General features: G+C 46.3%; 1 protein-coding gene across 11 annotated transcripts in view; it reads right to left on the reverse strand.

The window, feature by feature from the left end:
- TRIP12 (thyroid hormone receptor interactor 12) overlaps positions 1-14,461 on the reverse strand; it is a 1,008,257-nt gene that overhangs the window by 50,208 nt on the left and 943,588 nt on the right. For all 11 annotated transcript variants that reach the window (XM_078668151.1, XM_078668159.1, XM_078668158.1 and 8 more), the window contains one exon: positions 7,769-7,933. In XM_078668151.1, coding sequence (XP_078524277.1) covers positions 7,769-7,933 — 165 coding nt within the window. The remainder of the gene's footprint in view (positions 1-7,768; positions 7,934-14,461) is intronic.

Here is a 14,461-nt window from a genome sequence, read left to right on the forward strand (position 1 = left end):
CTCGAAGGGGAGGGAGCAGCCCCATCGGACTATTTGCAAACCCAACCGGGTCCGACATTAAGATTGTGAGAAAGTGCCCTCTTTCTGCATGGTTGCCCCTGAACTGCGATGTAATTTGACTGAGTGTGCCCTGGGCTCCTGCCAATCAGGTACCCAGGGCCTATGCTCTTTCCCTAAAACTGCATTGAAAACCAACCCCATTAGCACTGTCTGGCCACAGGTCAGTCCCTGGTAAATGGTACTACAGGTACCCAGGGCACTGTGACCAGGGAAGGCCTCCGAGTGCTGTAGCACTTATTGTGCCACTCTTAAAGGCCTGGTACCTTTACACTCACATACTGTCTTTGCAGGCTGCGCATTCTTGTGCAGAGCAAAGTGAAGAGTCAACATGGCACTCATTACTGTGTGCCATGCCTATAACCCACTGCCCTGTCATAGTTCAGCCACCCCTCTAGCTAGGTGCACCATACCATTGGTGAGGGTACAGGTGCATGAGCCCTGTACCCCTACAGTGTCTAAGCCAATTCTTAGACATTGTAAGTGCAGTATTGCCATTAAGAGTATATGGTGCTGGGAGTTTGTCATTACAAACTCTATAGTACCATTCTGCTTTACTGAAAACTGAGGCTTGGTAACAAACTTTTCAGCACATTAAACCCACACTGATGCCAGTGTGGGATTTAATGTAAAATGCACATAGAGGGCATCTTAGAGATGCCCCCTTAAAAATGACCTAACACTAGTGTCCAGGCTGTGTGGCTGCTCCCCAGCTGCCACCACCAGACATGTTTCTGGACCCTTGGGTCGAGAGCCTGCTGCTCTCGGGGGTCTGAAACAATGCACATCCTGGGACGAGGTGCCAAGCCTCCCCCCTCAGGATGGGCAGGGTCCATGAAGGGGAAGCTTCAAAGGCTTGCTGCTTTTGTGAGCTTCCCCAGGCCTTTTTCTGCTTCCAGCAACTGGTCATCACCAGATCTGACCCCTACATTGGCAGGAGAAACGGCAGGAAAACCAAGTGAGGAAAGGAGGTGTGCCCACCTCTGCCAACCCCACCTCTCAGGTGGGGGAGGCGAGGTAAAGCACAACTTTGTCCCCGCCATCTTGCAGATGGGGGGGACCCAGCCAACCAGAGTGAGGCATATGCCCCCCTCCCATTGGAGGGTGGCACAATAGGGGGTGTACTGACCCCAGGTAAGGGACCCATTGGTCCCAACATTTTTTTAAGTTTTATATAGTGTGAACATGATCCCAAAGGATATCAGAGCGCTTTACAATTGCAGGAAAGGAAGGTAATACATGCAGTACCAGCATCAAATAAGAATATCAAACAGAACAGTTACAAACAAAAAGGGGTCAATAGAGAATAACACAATAACTAGTACATAGCGAAATCGGAGAGAAGCAAATGTTAAGTTAAAGAGAAGTGGCACCCAGCGCAGGTCTTAAAGTTGTAAGTCCAGTACCTTAGAGAAGAAGATCCAAACCCATTTAAGGTAAGAACTTGTTCCTAAGAAATATTTTAGCTTCCAATTTCAAAGCAACCGTGGAGGAGATTCTGCCTACTTCCGGTGGGAGAGAGTTCCAGATCTTCGGGGCAGAGCGGAGAAAGCTCGGTGACACGTTCTCTTTTTGTGAAACATCTGTGGTTTCAGGAGGAAAGAGTTAATACTTCTTGAAGGTCTACCACCTCCGGATAATTCTAGCTTTTGCACTAGATAACTGGGGGGTTTGAAATGGAGGGCTTTGTGAGACAGGCAGCTCTATTCGTGCTTCGTAGGGCAACCACTTAAGGGATTTTAGGACTGGGGACGTGTGCACATTTCTTTTGGTACTCGTAACCAATCTGGCAGCAGCATTCAATGATGCCCTTAGTGGATCCAAGGTATATTTGGGGAGGCCACAGAGCGTAGCACTGCCATAGTCTAGCCTTGGCAAAACAAGCGCTTGGACCACCTGCTTGAAGTCAGCTTGCAGAAGGAAAGGCCTGAGATTCTGGAGTATCCTCATCAGGTGATTAGCTCCCTTGCACACATTGCTAATATGATTCTTTAGGTTTCAATGCTTGTTCAGGGTGATTCCGAGAGATTCAGCTGAGGCAATAATGACGGGGAAGCAGTTGAAGGCAGTGAGGTAGTTCATCCAAAGGTCTAACTTGGGGATGTGATTCGGATCAGAAACAAGAAGGAATTCTGTTTTGGAGGTGTTGAGCAGGAGGTGGTTCTCGGTTAACCAGTTTTGAGTAGTCAGATTAGTGTTGAGTGATATGAGGTTATCCGGGGAGGAGACTTTCAGATAACGTTGTGTATCATCCGCATACATATGGAAGAGAATGTTCGAGGAATTTAGAGCATTAGCTAATGGCTCCGAGAACAAGTTGAAGAGTATAGGAGATAGAGCGGACCCTTGGAGGACCCCCATGGATACTGGAGAGGGCTGAGAAAGAGTGGTTCGCCTTGAATCTTTGGGATCCGTGGTGGAGGAAGGACGAGAACCATTGCAACATCCGATCAGAGCGGGCCATTCTGGTCTTCAAAATGAATAGGAGGTTGTCGCAATTGACCGTGTTAAACGCAGAGGAAAGGTCATGGAGGATTAGGAGGCAAGATTCATTTTGGTCAAGCATTTTTAAAATGTCATCCATAACGTGAGAGCCAATTCTGTGCTGTGCCCACTCCGAAAGCCAGATTGATGTTGGTCCAGGAGTTGGAAATTCTCGATGTGAGCACAGGGGTGTGATTGGATGCATTTTTCTAGGAGTTTGGCTAGAGAGGGGTTGTTGGAGATAGGGCGGAAGTTGTTAAGGTCCGCACTATCTGCATTCGTTTTTTTTTGTATAGGTGATACTTGAGCTGCTTTTAGGCAATATGGGATTGTGCCTTGTAACAGTGACGCGTTGACAATCTTTGTCCAGATGGGGATGACTACATTCTTGATTTCTTTGAAGGTGGAAGGTGGCAACGGGTCGCTGAAGTGATTAGATGGGTTGATACTCTGAAGAATCTGGATAATGTCTCTTTCACAGAGGGGAGTAAAGGGCCCCATGAGCCATTGTTCTTGGTGCTCAGGCTGATTGGTTTGAGCGTGCATCCGCAGACAAACTAAGTAGAAACGCAGAAGAAGGACCGAACAGTTGCGCCGAAGCGAAGGAGGACGCCCACTGACTTGGCCCCAGCCCTACCAGCCTGTCCCCACCTTGAACCTGCAGAAGCGAAACTCAGGTGTGTCCTTCAGCCAGGAACCTCAAGAACCCAGAGGACCTGCCCTGCCTTCCAAAGAAAAGTCTGTCTCCCGTGAACATCGGATTTGTTCACCCACAGTTTCCAGCTCAGGCAAAATCTGAGAGTCTGCACCACTGAACTAGACCCCACGGCTCGAGCGGCCCAACACCACGAGGAGGTCTCCCTGGTGATCCAGACCAGAGATCCAGTGATCCCTGACCTGCCTCAAGCCTCCAGATGAAGCCTGCAGCGACAATCCGGAAGGTCCCCCCAACCGCTACCAGGCACTGGTAAGAAGATCCGACCCTAAAAGACACCCCTGCACTCGACGCCCCACGGCCTTTGGGTGCCCAACAGACTGTGTCTAGCCAACCACCAGTATCCCAACTTACCTCTCCAAGTGGTGGTTGCACCCAGAAGACCTTTGTCCCCGTGCCGGCAGTGTATTTGCAAACCCGAGAATCCTCATTGAAAGTAACATGGCACCCGACGACAAACCAGCATTCTGCACCCGGCCGCCCTAGTGCTGCTGAGGGTGTAGTTTTGGTGCTAACTTGAACCCCCATTTGCCTTGAGCTTAAATCCAGCAGCTTTTCTCCCTCAACTTTGTCGCATGCTCGTATGCAGCCACCAACCGGAGGCCCCCTAACCCCCATTGGATAACACTGGGCCTCAGCCCCCTTTCCCGGCCGCCCTCGTGCCGCTGAGGGTGTAACTAGAGTGCATCCTTGACCCTGGGTGACCCCCGAGTCTAACCCCAGAAACCCAACTCCCACAACAAAGTACTTACCTGTTAACCAATAACACTATTTCCTCCCTTGGGATAACGTTGACTGTTTTTCTATGAAAAAGTTTTTAAGTGTGGAGGTTGAAAATCTATAAGTCTCTAAAACTGTAACCAAATAACCAAAACGCTTTTACATACCTGTTTACAGGAAATGTCCCAGTGCAGTATCCAGGTATACTACACGGTGTAAGGAAAGTAATCTGTAAAGTAATCTACAGCACATCCTATTGAAAAGTCAGTCAATACAAAGTATATGTACTATATTTCAAAGCATTGCATTAGCAGTGATTCTACTGTATTCAAACTAAAGTATATACATCACTGCAATTCAAACTGCATTATTACTGCAAACTAGAATTCACTTACCTGTGCCAGGCTTGCCTTGTTCAAGAAAATAAAATAACTATAAAGAATATTGTTATACAAACAAAATTGGCCTGAGTTCAGTCTGAGTGTGAGAATCATTTGCTGATTGAGTGTGTACAACACATGATTAACACTACCCTCTGACAAAGCCTTACTGCTCGCCCACACTACCACATATAGAGAGTAAGATGCTATTTCTATTTACCTCTGCCTACCTTTGGGGTACCACTGGCTCTGTGCACACAATACCTCACTTTAGTATAGTATATACAGTGCCAGCTTCTTTCAACGATGCACCAGTGGGGGAGGTGATGACGGATCCTGCCGCCCACTGGCAACTGGTGGCCCATAAAGGTTGGACTAGGAAGGCTTGGAGGCTGCTGTAGGGGGGCATTGGAGGACTCGCCCACCCGCTGGCCCCAGACCCCCTCTCCCCCGACGCTGGGTCCCAAGTCCCCAGCCGCACAGAGGCTGGGTAGCTTGCACAGGCCTGTGGCTCTGGGCAGAACGTGGTGGGGTACCCCTTCCGTAGCCACAAAAGTGGTAAAAGGCAAACTGCATGGGTTAGAGGTGGCAGCGAGGTCCAAGGATCTGGCTGTAGCCCTAGAGTCCTTGAAACCCTCGAGTGCGTTGTCCATCTCGTCGCCAAACAGACGATGGCCATCAAGAGGCATGTCCCCGGAGAAGCCAGTGGACCTAAGCCAGGTGTAGCACCTCAGAGCTACTGACGTTGAAATCATTCTACCCAGAGTCTCGGTGGTATCCAGCCCACACCGGATGGTGCATTTTGCGGCGTCTTGATCCTCTGCAACAGCACAGGTGAGCACAGCCCGGGCCTCCTCCGGGCACTATGGAAGCACTTGCACAACCGTGTCCCAAACAGTGTGAGTGTGAGAGAGAGAGTGAGTGTGTGAGAGAGAGAGTGAGTGTGTGAGAGAGAGAGTGAGTGTGTGAGAGAGAGAGTGAGTGAGTGTGTGAGAGAGTGAGTGAGTGTGTGAGAGAGTGAGTGAGTGTGTGAGAGAGTGAGTGAGTGAGAGAGAGTGAGTGAGTGAGTGAGAGTGAGTGAGTGAGAGAGAGTGAGTGTGTGAGAGAGAGAGTGAGTGTGTGAGAGTGAGTGTGAGAGAGAGAGTGAGTGTGACCCTCCACTGGCTGCTACTCAGGGCAGTAGAGAACGTCAGGAATGAACAGGGGGACAAAGGTACCCTCCCGCGCCAGTACTGGCGTTGGTCGTTGTTGGTCCGGCACCGTGTCCAAGTCGGGGTGAGGCTGGGGTCGATGCCGGCATCGGGGGCATCGCCACTGGAATCAGCGCCGGGGATGGTACCATGAGGTTGACAGATAGCGATTCGGATCCAGGCCTGGATCCATCAGGCCCTGCGGCACCAAGGCCGGAGCGGCTGGCATCGAAGGCCTAGAGCCCCCAGTCTAGTCTTACGTCAGACGCAGAGGTGTCTTCTAAGTAGACACCGCAACATCAGCCCGGCGACCATGACGCCGAACGTGGAGTCGACGGACGCGCAGGGGTACTGCTACGAACAAACTTCTACGGATCCACTCTGACGCCTGAGGTAATTCTAAGGTAAGGAATCTATACCGAATGGTCTCTTTCAGACTAAAATATTTAATCATTTGCATATTTATGCTATGAATTCTTATTTTAATATTTTTTAAGTATTGTTTTGTGTTTCAAATTATCAAGAATGCTTAGGCAAGGGTCCCAAGCTTCCAGTGAGTACTCAGTAGAGGTATCCGGATTTCAACAGTTATTCTGTGGGGTCCCAGGGTATACAGTAATGATTAAGCGGGGTCCACAAAGGTCAAAAGTCTAAGAACTACTGGCTTAGGTGATACCACAGCAGCTCCAAACCGCTTGGTACTGGAAATCTCCGAAATAAAAACTGTCAAAGTGGCCTTTTGAAAGGAATAAATAAACCTGTAACAGAAAAGTGCCAACATTTGGAAAACATTCCTGCTGTGTATGTCCTTGTGTATTACAACAGGTACTAAGGAGTCGGACTGCTCTCTTGATATTCTCCTCTTCTCACTGTGTTAGGAAGATGAAATCTTCTCGTTATGACTTTAGTGAAACAGCTCTGGAGAGTATATATTTCTCAAGGACCTATATTTGCCCATCAGAATCTCGAGTCAGTTTAGTCTCTATATCACGGATGTCCTTGGGGCACATCTGATACACAAGTTGAAATATAAAAGATGAAGCTTTCTAGAATATCAAAGGCAACTGCAATGACGCAAGATATGCAGCATGGTATCAAGTCTAAGCATTTCAGAATGTCAGTTCAAATGTATTTAGGTTTAGAAAAAAAGTATAAAAAGAAAATAAATACGTACATAAAATATTACTTTCCCCTTCCCCCCTCGACCCTATAGTCTTTCCGAAATAGTCTTCCCAGCGAGTACTACGATAACAGCTCTGCATAACCAGTTACTTTCATTATTTGTCCCCATAAAGCACCTCTGCAAGTCAATCAATTATAAATAGCTTTAAGCCCAACATTTTGAGATCACCATATTTCCAGTTCAAAGTTTATTTTACAAACTTTGCAAGGGCACATGCGACATCCAAACATTTTACGTTCGTCAAAAGTGCAAGTGCTTCAGCTGAATGAGAAATATTTTATAAAAAGTGGTTTTAAAAAGCACACAATGAATCCTATAAAAAATTAAACAATCTAATAGGAGATGAACATTAATATTTTGAAATCCTACAGCACACAATTGCTCTCAACATTCAAAAGTGCATTAAACTTCTTAGGCTTTAGATAACGCTCATTCAGGGCAGCTTGACATTTTAGGTTTGATGAGTGTAACCGGGCATTAGTTAGGGCGGCTACATATGGGAATGCCCTCTGGTTCTTGCATGATTTCAGAATTTCTTCACAAAAAAGAAATAGGCATGTCCTCTGAAAAACTCCAGCAAACATGCGAAAAAACACAATTAAAAATGCCCTAACTCTCAAAACTCCACAGTGCATGATATAGCATATGTAGAGCCATGGGGAAAAATAACTGGCGCCACAAGTACAGGTGGTTCACTTTATGGGCCTGCTATGTATAAGAACATGGAGCCGGGTCCAAGGTTGGATAGTTTCACCAGAGAGCCATTATGTAAAAAGAATAGATGTCCATTATTCCTTCTAATCAATGGGAAGACAATTCCTTAGTAAATAACCACTAGAAAGTAGGTTTACAAAATATCACATTATTATTAAAATCATGTCAGCTGGCTGCTAAGAGATTATTTTTTTTTTTACATTTTGGAAAACTAATGATAAAGACTCCAAACTAAGTACACAGCAAAAGCATTCAGTATGCATTCAACATCCTCTAGAAAACAGAATCTTTTTTCGGCTTGTCCTTTAACCCCGACATATCTTACCTGAGATTTGTCCTTTTCTAGCTTCTTTTTTTGTCTGACAATATCTTCAAGATGGTAAACTGATTTTGCTACTACTGGATCAATGTTCACAAGATCATGAGAAACTAATGACGTTTCTTGTCGCAGCATCCATTTATAGAATGGAAGGCCAAGAGGGAGGTCCACCTTTAAAAAAAGGGAAATGTATTTGCTAAAATGCTGAACTCTTTCAAACCCAAGGCTTTTGTGCTTTAATAGCCTTCATTTTATTGTAGTTATAATCGTTGCAAACAGACATTAGGTGAAGATAGTTAATGCCACCAGAATACAATAGAACACTAACATCAGTCAGAGATGGTGACTCTGTAATTAACGGTCCATTTCATTTACAGTGCTTAAAGCAATGACTCTTTTTTCACCAAGTTAAGCAAACCATTCTCAAAGAAGTATTTCTCCACTTACTTTTAATTGTGCACTGCCTGATTAAACGATCTAGAGCTCTCTATCCCCCATTTGGACCACAACCCTCCACTAGTGTCCAATCTCACCCTAAACCATCACATATCACAGACAGTCCCCTGAATCCATCGATCTTCAATCACAGACCAGCAATCACAACAAAGACTAAAGATATATATATATATTTTCTTTGCAGAGTTGTATATAGCGCGAACTTGAACCGAACCGGGTATCAGAGCGCTTTACATAGCACCAGTTACGTTACACAAGGACACACATTCATTTTTGTTAGGCACGGCAAGATTAACTGATTTGCCCAAAATCACAGGAGGTTTAGCGACATTACCGAGACTCGAACCGGGTTCACTGGCGATCACTCAGGTTGCAGCTCACGTTGCAGCACATTGAGTTTTCACCCACTGTGCCAATCTAGACAGATGCCAGCCATATGCAATGAGTGTTGGTCATACTCCAATAAGATCAGATTAGCTTGACCTGCCAGACCAGGTAACATGGGTTCTAGTAGAGACTTCAATCTAGCTACAGATTCCTCACCTCTTGAATATTCCCCCGCCATCAGGCTAGCAGTACCTCTGCACTGCAGTAGGTGGCACAGTGCGGCTCTGCTCGGACGCCGTTCTGATCTGGAAGTGACATACAGAGCCTATATAGGTGATGCTCCTGCATGCCGTTAGCTGCTTTTGAGACTGTCCGAGCTCGCAGGCGCAGGGTTTCAATAACAAATTTATGAAAATTGGGATGTTAAGAACCGGGAGGATGAGAGAGTGTGAGGAATCTGTAGCTGGATAGAGTAACAGAAAGAGCAATACCGAAGGTAAGTAACTTGTTCTTCTGATAGAGACTTCTAGCTCTTTTTGAATAGATACAAAAGCAGTACCTTCCAAGGTAGTGGGCCTATACACTGGCTAGGTCTAAAATGTCATACAGGACCGAGCAGACAAAATGTCCCTTTTGATCAGCCTGACTGTGGAGGCTGTACTGCTTTGTCAAAATGTGCATCAAAGCCCACATTGGTGCCCAATGGGTGGCCAAGACAGGCACTCAAAGTGCTAACAAAACATTAACAGCTTTGGCCATGGTGGAATGAGCCCGCTAATCTTACATAGCTTGCTTTTTCACCAGTAAACAGCAGATTTTAATGCAGAGAACAATACATCAGAAGATGGTTCATTTTTGCACTGCTTAACCCTTCTTTACTTCAAGAAACCCTAAAAAGAGACGATCATCTACTCAGTGCTCCTTAGCATGTTCAATATAAAATCTCAAGGCCGTTTAGGATCCAAACGATGCAGTCTCACTTTCTCTTTAGAGGAATGAGATGTCAAAAAGGACGTTGGAAAAATCAATGCTTGGTCAACATGAAAAGGCATCAGCACTTTCAGTTGAAAGGAAGCTGGGGTCATCAAAACCAACTTATTAGATAAGAAGGTGGTTAAAGGGGGGTTATTCGGGGGGGGCAGGGTCGTTTTCTGGACTGTGGGGGTCGGGTCGTTTTCTGGGCTGGAGGGTGTAGTTTTCTGGGCTGGGGGTGTAGAGGGTAGTTGCCTGTGCTGGAGGAGTCGGGTAGTTTTGTGGGTTGGGGGCTCGGGGATAGGTTTCTGGGTAGTGGAGTTCAGGGCGGGTTCAGGGCTGGGGGAGAGGGAGGGAGTTTTCAGGGCTGGGGGGGGGTCGGGAGTAGTTTTCAGGGCAGGGGGCGGCGTAGCCTTCAGGGTTGGGGGGGGGGGTCTGGGTAATTTTAAGGGCGGGGGGGAGGTCGGTCGTTTATTTTAAATTAGGTGTTAGGGTATTGGGCCTAAGGGTAGTGGTAGGGGTTGGGGAAATTTTAGGGACAGCATTGGGTGGGAAGGGGTCGGGAATAGTGTTATAAAGACACGGTTTTAGGTCTCAGGGGGAGGGGAATGGGTAGTTTATAGGGCTAGGGTAGTTTTTAAAAGTAAGGGTTTGGGTTTAAGGCGTGAGGGCAGTGGAAGGGGTAGTTTTAGTGACAGCACAAGAGGGTGGGAGGGGGTCAAGGTAGTGTTCAAGGGTTAGTGACAGGATGGGGGTTGGGAGGGGAGTCTGGATATTTGGACCTGAGGGTGGGGAGGGGGGAGTTTGTAGCATAGGGCGGAGGTAGGGGGTGTCACAACCGTAGCATGTATACCCCTTTACCATTCTTGCCTTTACCACAAAATTACGTGGTAAAAGAATGCGTGGTTAGGACGCATTCGTGGTTTAGGCTGCTTGGTAGAGGCATGCATAGTTTAGCCATGCATGCCTATCATACAACTAGTGGCAGGATGTCCTGAGCTCCGCTCTAGACAAGCATCTCACAGCAAGAGCCGCTTTGAAAACTCCGGTGTACAGAAGTGCTGACAATGCATGTTCTCTGTAATGCTAACAAGACCCAGCCATGGTTCTCCCCATTGCTGGACGACTACTTGTATCACCTCTGGGTGTAAGTGGCATTCATGATGTAATGTAATGTGCACTTGTATAGCACGACTATCACCCAAAGGGTATCCTGGCGCTTAGATTACAGAGCAGCGGGAGCTAGTTCTTGTAGCCGAGATTGTGCACTGGCATTTATAGATCCCGCCAGGTGGTTCAACATCAGAGAGATCCCATGGTGGACCAGCCACTTCTAGGAATGCAATGCCTCTTGGCACAGGGTCTAGGTCCCCCCTGAGCCCTGATGATTGTTGCAGTACCACAAAGCAGTTGTGTTGTCTGTGACCACCTGCACCAGCTTTCCGTTGATAGAAGGCAGGAAGGCATTCAGGGCCAAGCAAATCACCCTCAATTTTAAAAAGTTGATACGGAGTCCAGTCGCCATCAGACTCTTCTGATTTTTACCTCTCCCAGAAGACCTCCCTCACCTTATAGCGACCCATCAATGACCACAGTCAGTTCTGTGTGGGGTAAGTAGAGGCATCTGCCAGTTACCCAATCACGGACTAGTAGTTGCCACTGTAAATCTTTTCCAGCCTTCTCTAAATTTGGGCACAATCTGACAGATTTACCAGATGTTGTGCCCACTGTAATTGCTGGTCCTACTGTAGAGCCCATATGTGCCATCTGCCATGCAACACCGGCAGGATCCAGGAGGTCATAAATCTCAACAGCCTCAAAGTCATCTGCACTGAGATCCAGAAGAGAGGGTAAATATCAGGATCATAGCCCGATGTTCTAGACTCCCCGTTTCATGAGAACTGCCCGAGAACATATATAGTGAATGGCTCCAGAGAAAGGGAGTGTCTGAGAAGGAGTCAGGTGTCCTTTGGCTCATTGATAGTGAGACAACGAATTCAGGAGGTGAGCAATCATCTGGAAGTGTCGGAGGACTACCTGGGGAAAAATTGCCTTCAACAGCTAGTAGATGAGGTAGGGGAAAACTGGTATCTTCAACCGCTATTGATGTGCTGTGACCACCGCTGCCACTTTCATGAGCACCTAAAACTGAAAATACTCCTAGTCTACCGTTAACAGGTAATGCATGTGGGCCTGCATGAAAATAAGTATTTTGCAGGTTCAAAGCTGCAATCTTTACTTCAATGTGCAGACAGGACTTAAGCTAGCATGAGCATCTAGGATTTGTCCTTCTGCAGGAAGGTGTTGAGGGTGAAGATATAAAGATATAAAACAGGACAATGCATCTGTCCTTCAGCACAGAGGGCAGAACACCCAGTTTAAACAAGAGGCATGAATTCTCTCTATGGTCTCTTTTGCCAAAAGGGGCTGCACTTTCTGCTGTAAGACTCACAGACTGCCCCACTGGTTTGTCCCTTTTCAACTTGACCGTTGTGATGGTCTGCCAACCCTGGAGGAAATACTTGACTTCGCTTCCGACAGGGTGGCGGCTGTGCGTAGGCATGGACACATTAAAGCAGTGCTGTGGTTGCAGCTTGTTAAGGGTCCAGAGGCTGTCCCTGTGGTCTTTCTTGGTCTCTGGGAACTGCAGCCTTTGCCACCAAAGGTCTCAAAAGTTTGGTGTGCAGGAGGAGGGGTTTGGCTTTGATGGATGGAGAAACCTATCGTAGCCACAAAGAGGACGAAACCGCGGGTGGAACTATGTTGTCGTAGCAGACAGGCCCAAGGAATGTGCTGTGGCTCTACAGTCCTTAAAATATTCCAAGGCTGAGTTGACTTTATCCCAAAATTCGCAAAATCCATCATAAGGCATGTCCATTTAACAGGTAGATTACTCTTATTAGTAATCAATCTGTTTGACGCACAAGGAACTTGTCTGGTGAATGCAAGGAGGTTCAAACAAAATAACACACATCACTTATACTACATACAAGAGGATGGATATGAAGACACAAAGTAGAACACACAGGAGAAGCTACCTCCAGGAGAATGCCCTTGGGAAACATATGGTGATAAGAGTAGCCGCTTGAGATGATATGATAATTCAAAGGTGACCATTTGAAACCCATGAACACTTGTACCCATTCATTTAAGGTGTGTCCATCTGTTCTTCTGAGGGAGACACCTTCCGATGCTCAATTGTCACGTTAGATATTTGGCATTGAAATCTCAACAATTGTTTCTATCTGTACCATTGCAATTGGGTGTTACTTACATTGTATTAATGATCGACCAGCCCCAAACCTTGCAAATTGTATTATGGAAAGATTTAACAAATATATAGTCGGAACATATTTGCCAATCACAGGCACTTTCTTGCACAAGCACTTTATACGCAATGTGTATGGAGCACCTTTTCCCAAATTGTTTCAGAACCATGTTTCATAATAAGAAACAAAGTTGCATACCTTCATTAACGCTTTTTCTGGTGGATACACTATCTACCTTTGGATTCCTCATCTTTAGACTATCCCAATGCCCAATTCCCATGGATACTTTTCTTCCCAGCTCTCTCACGTCGATAAGGTCATGAATGCCTGAACTCCGCATGATGTCATCAGGGTCAAAAGTAGCCCACGTCAGCATACTGACGTCAGTTGCTACTCATTTTTTTCGTCCCTTCAAGGCAAATGGGTGAAACCAACAGTACCCAAGTGAAAGCAAACAGTAGGTCTCAAACAGTATATATATATATCGTATAAGCACACACATATATCATTATAAACATTCATAAATGTAAACAAAATGCACAATATACAAATAGCCTTGGTTTTGGCAAATGCAGAAAAGCAACGGGAAGGAGGGTGGGTCAGTGGGGAATCCAAAGGTCGATACTGTATCCACCAGAAATAGCGTTACCAAGATGAGTAACTTGTCCTTCTGATGGATACATCTACCTGTGGATTTCTCACCTTATGAATAGTATCCCCAAGCAGTCCCGCACTCTGAGGTAGGTCCTTGTCTGCCTATACCAAAAAATACTGCAAAACTGAACGGGCTAAGTGACAGTGCTTCTTCACTTAAGAATCTAAGCAATAGTGATGCGCAAATGTTTGGAGGGATGCCCAAGTTGCTGCATTGCACATTTCAACCACAGGAACACCTATCTAAAGCAGAAGTAGAATACTTGGCTCTAGTAGAATGAGCTCCAATACTTTCAGGTAGTTCTTTGTTCGCCATGAAGTAGCATATCTTGATGCACAAGATAATCCATCTGGACAATGTCCTCTTATGCACTGCTTTTCTTTTCATCTAGCCCACATAGCCAACAAATAGCTGATCATCCAACGGTTGATCACAAGTCCTGTCCACCAAAAGGCTCAGTCTATTCAGGGCCAAGCAAAGTAAAGTCTTTCCCACTCTTCAGATGGACGTGGAGGAGGATAGAAAAGTAGGAGGGTGATAGACTGGCCCGGGTGAAAGGGAGTAACCACCTTTGGCAGGAAAGCAGCCCGGGCTCTCACCACCAACTTGTCTGCACAGAAAGTCGTGAAGGAGGGTTTCACACTTACCAGTATGCATCTGTTCTTGGCATGTAGAGCTGCAGAGTTAAACACTATGCATAGATGGCCACCTAGTGTTGGGCCCGGATGTTTGCAGTTTGTTTTGTTGTAGAAAAGTCTTTGGAAGTCACGGGATAGGTGACTCATACTTTGGATGATACTGCGCATGGGCATCGGCTCCATCCCCAGATTGTTTTTCGCCATTAGGGAAGTGATGGAGCTGTACAAGAGGTAGGGATGTCCATGTGATTTGTATCTAATTAAGATAATACTGGAACAGATAAAGGTAGCTCTACATGCCAAGAACAGATGCATACTGGTAAGGATTAGTTACTTACCTGTAATCCTAGTTCTCTTCCAGGGGTATACTCATCAAAGTCAT

The sequence above is a fragment of the Lissotriton helveticus genome, chromosome 11 (assembly GCF_964261635.1).
Source record: "Lissotriton helveticus chromosome 11, aLisHel1.1, whole genome shotgun sequence".
NCBI classification, from domain to species: domain Eukaryota; kingdom Metazoa; phylum Chordata; class Amphibia; order Caudata; family Salamandridae; genus Lissotriton; species Lissotriton helveticus.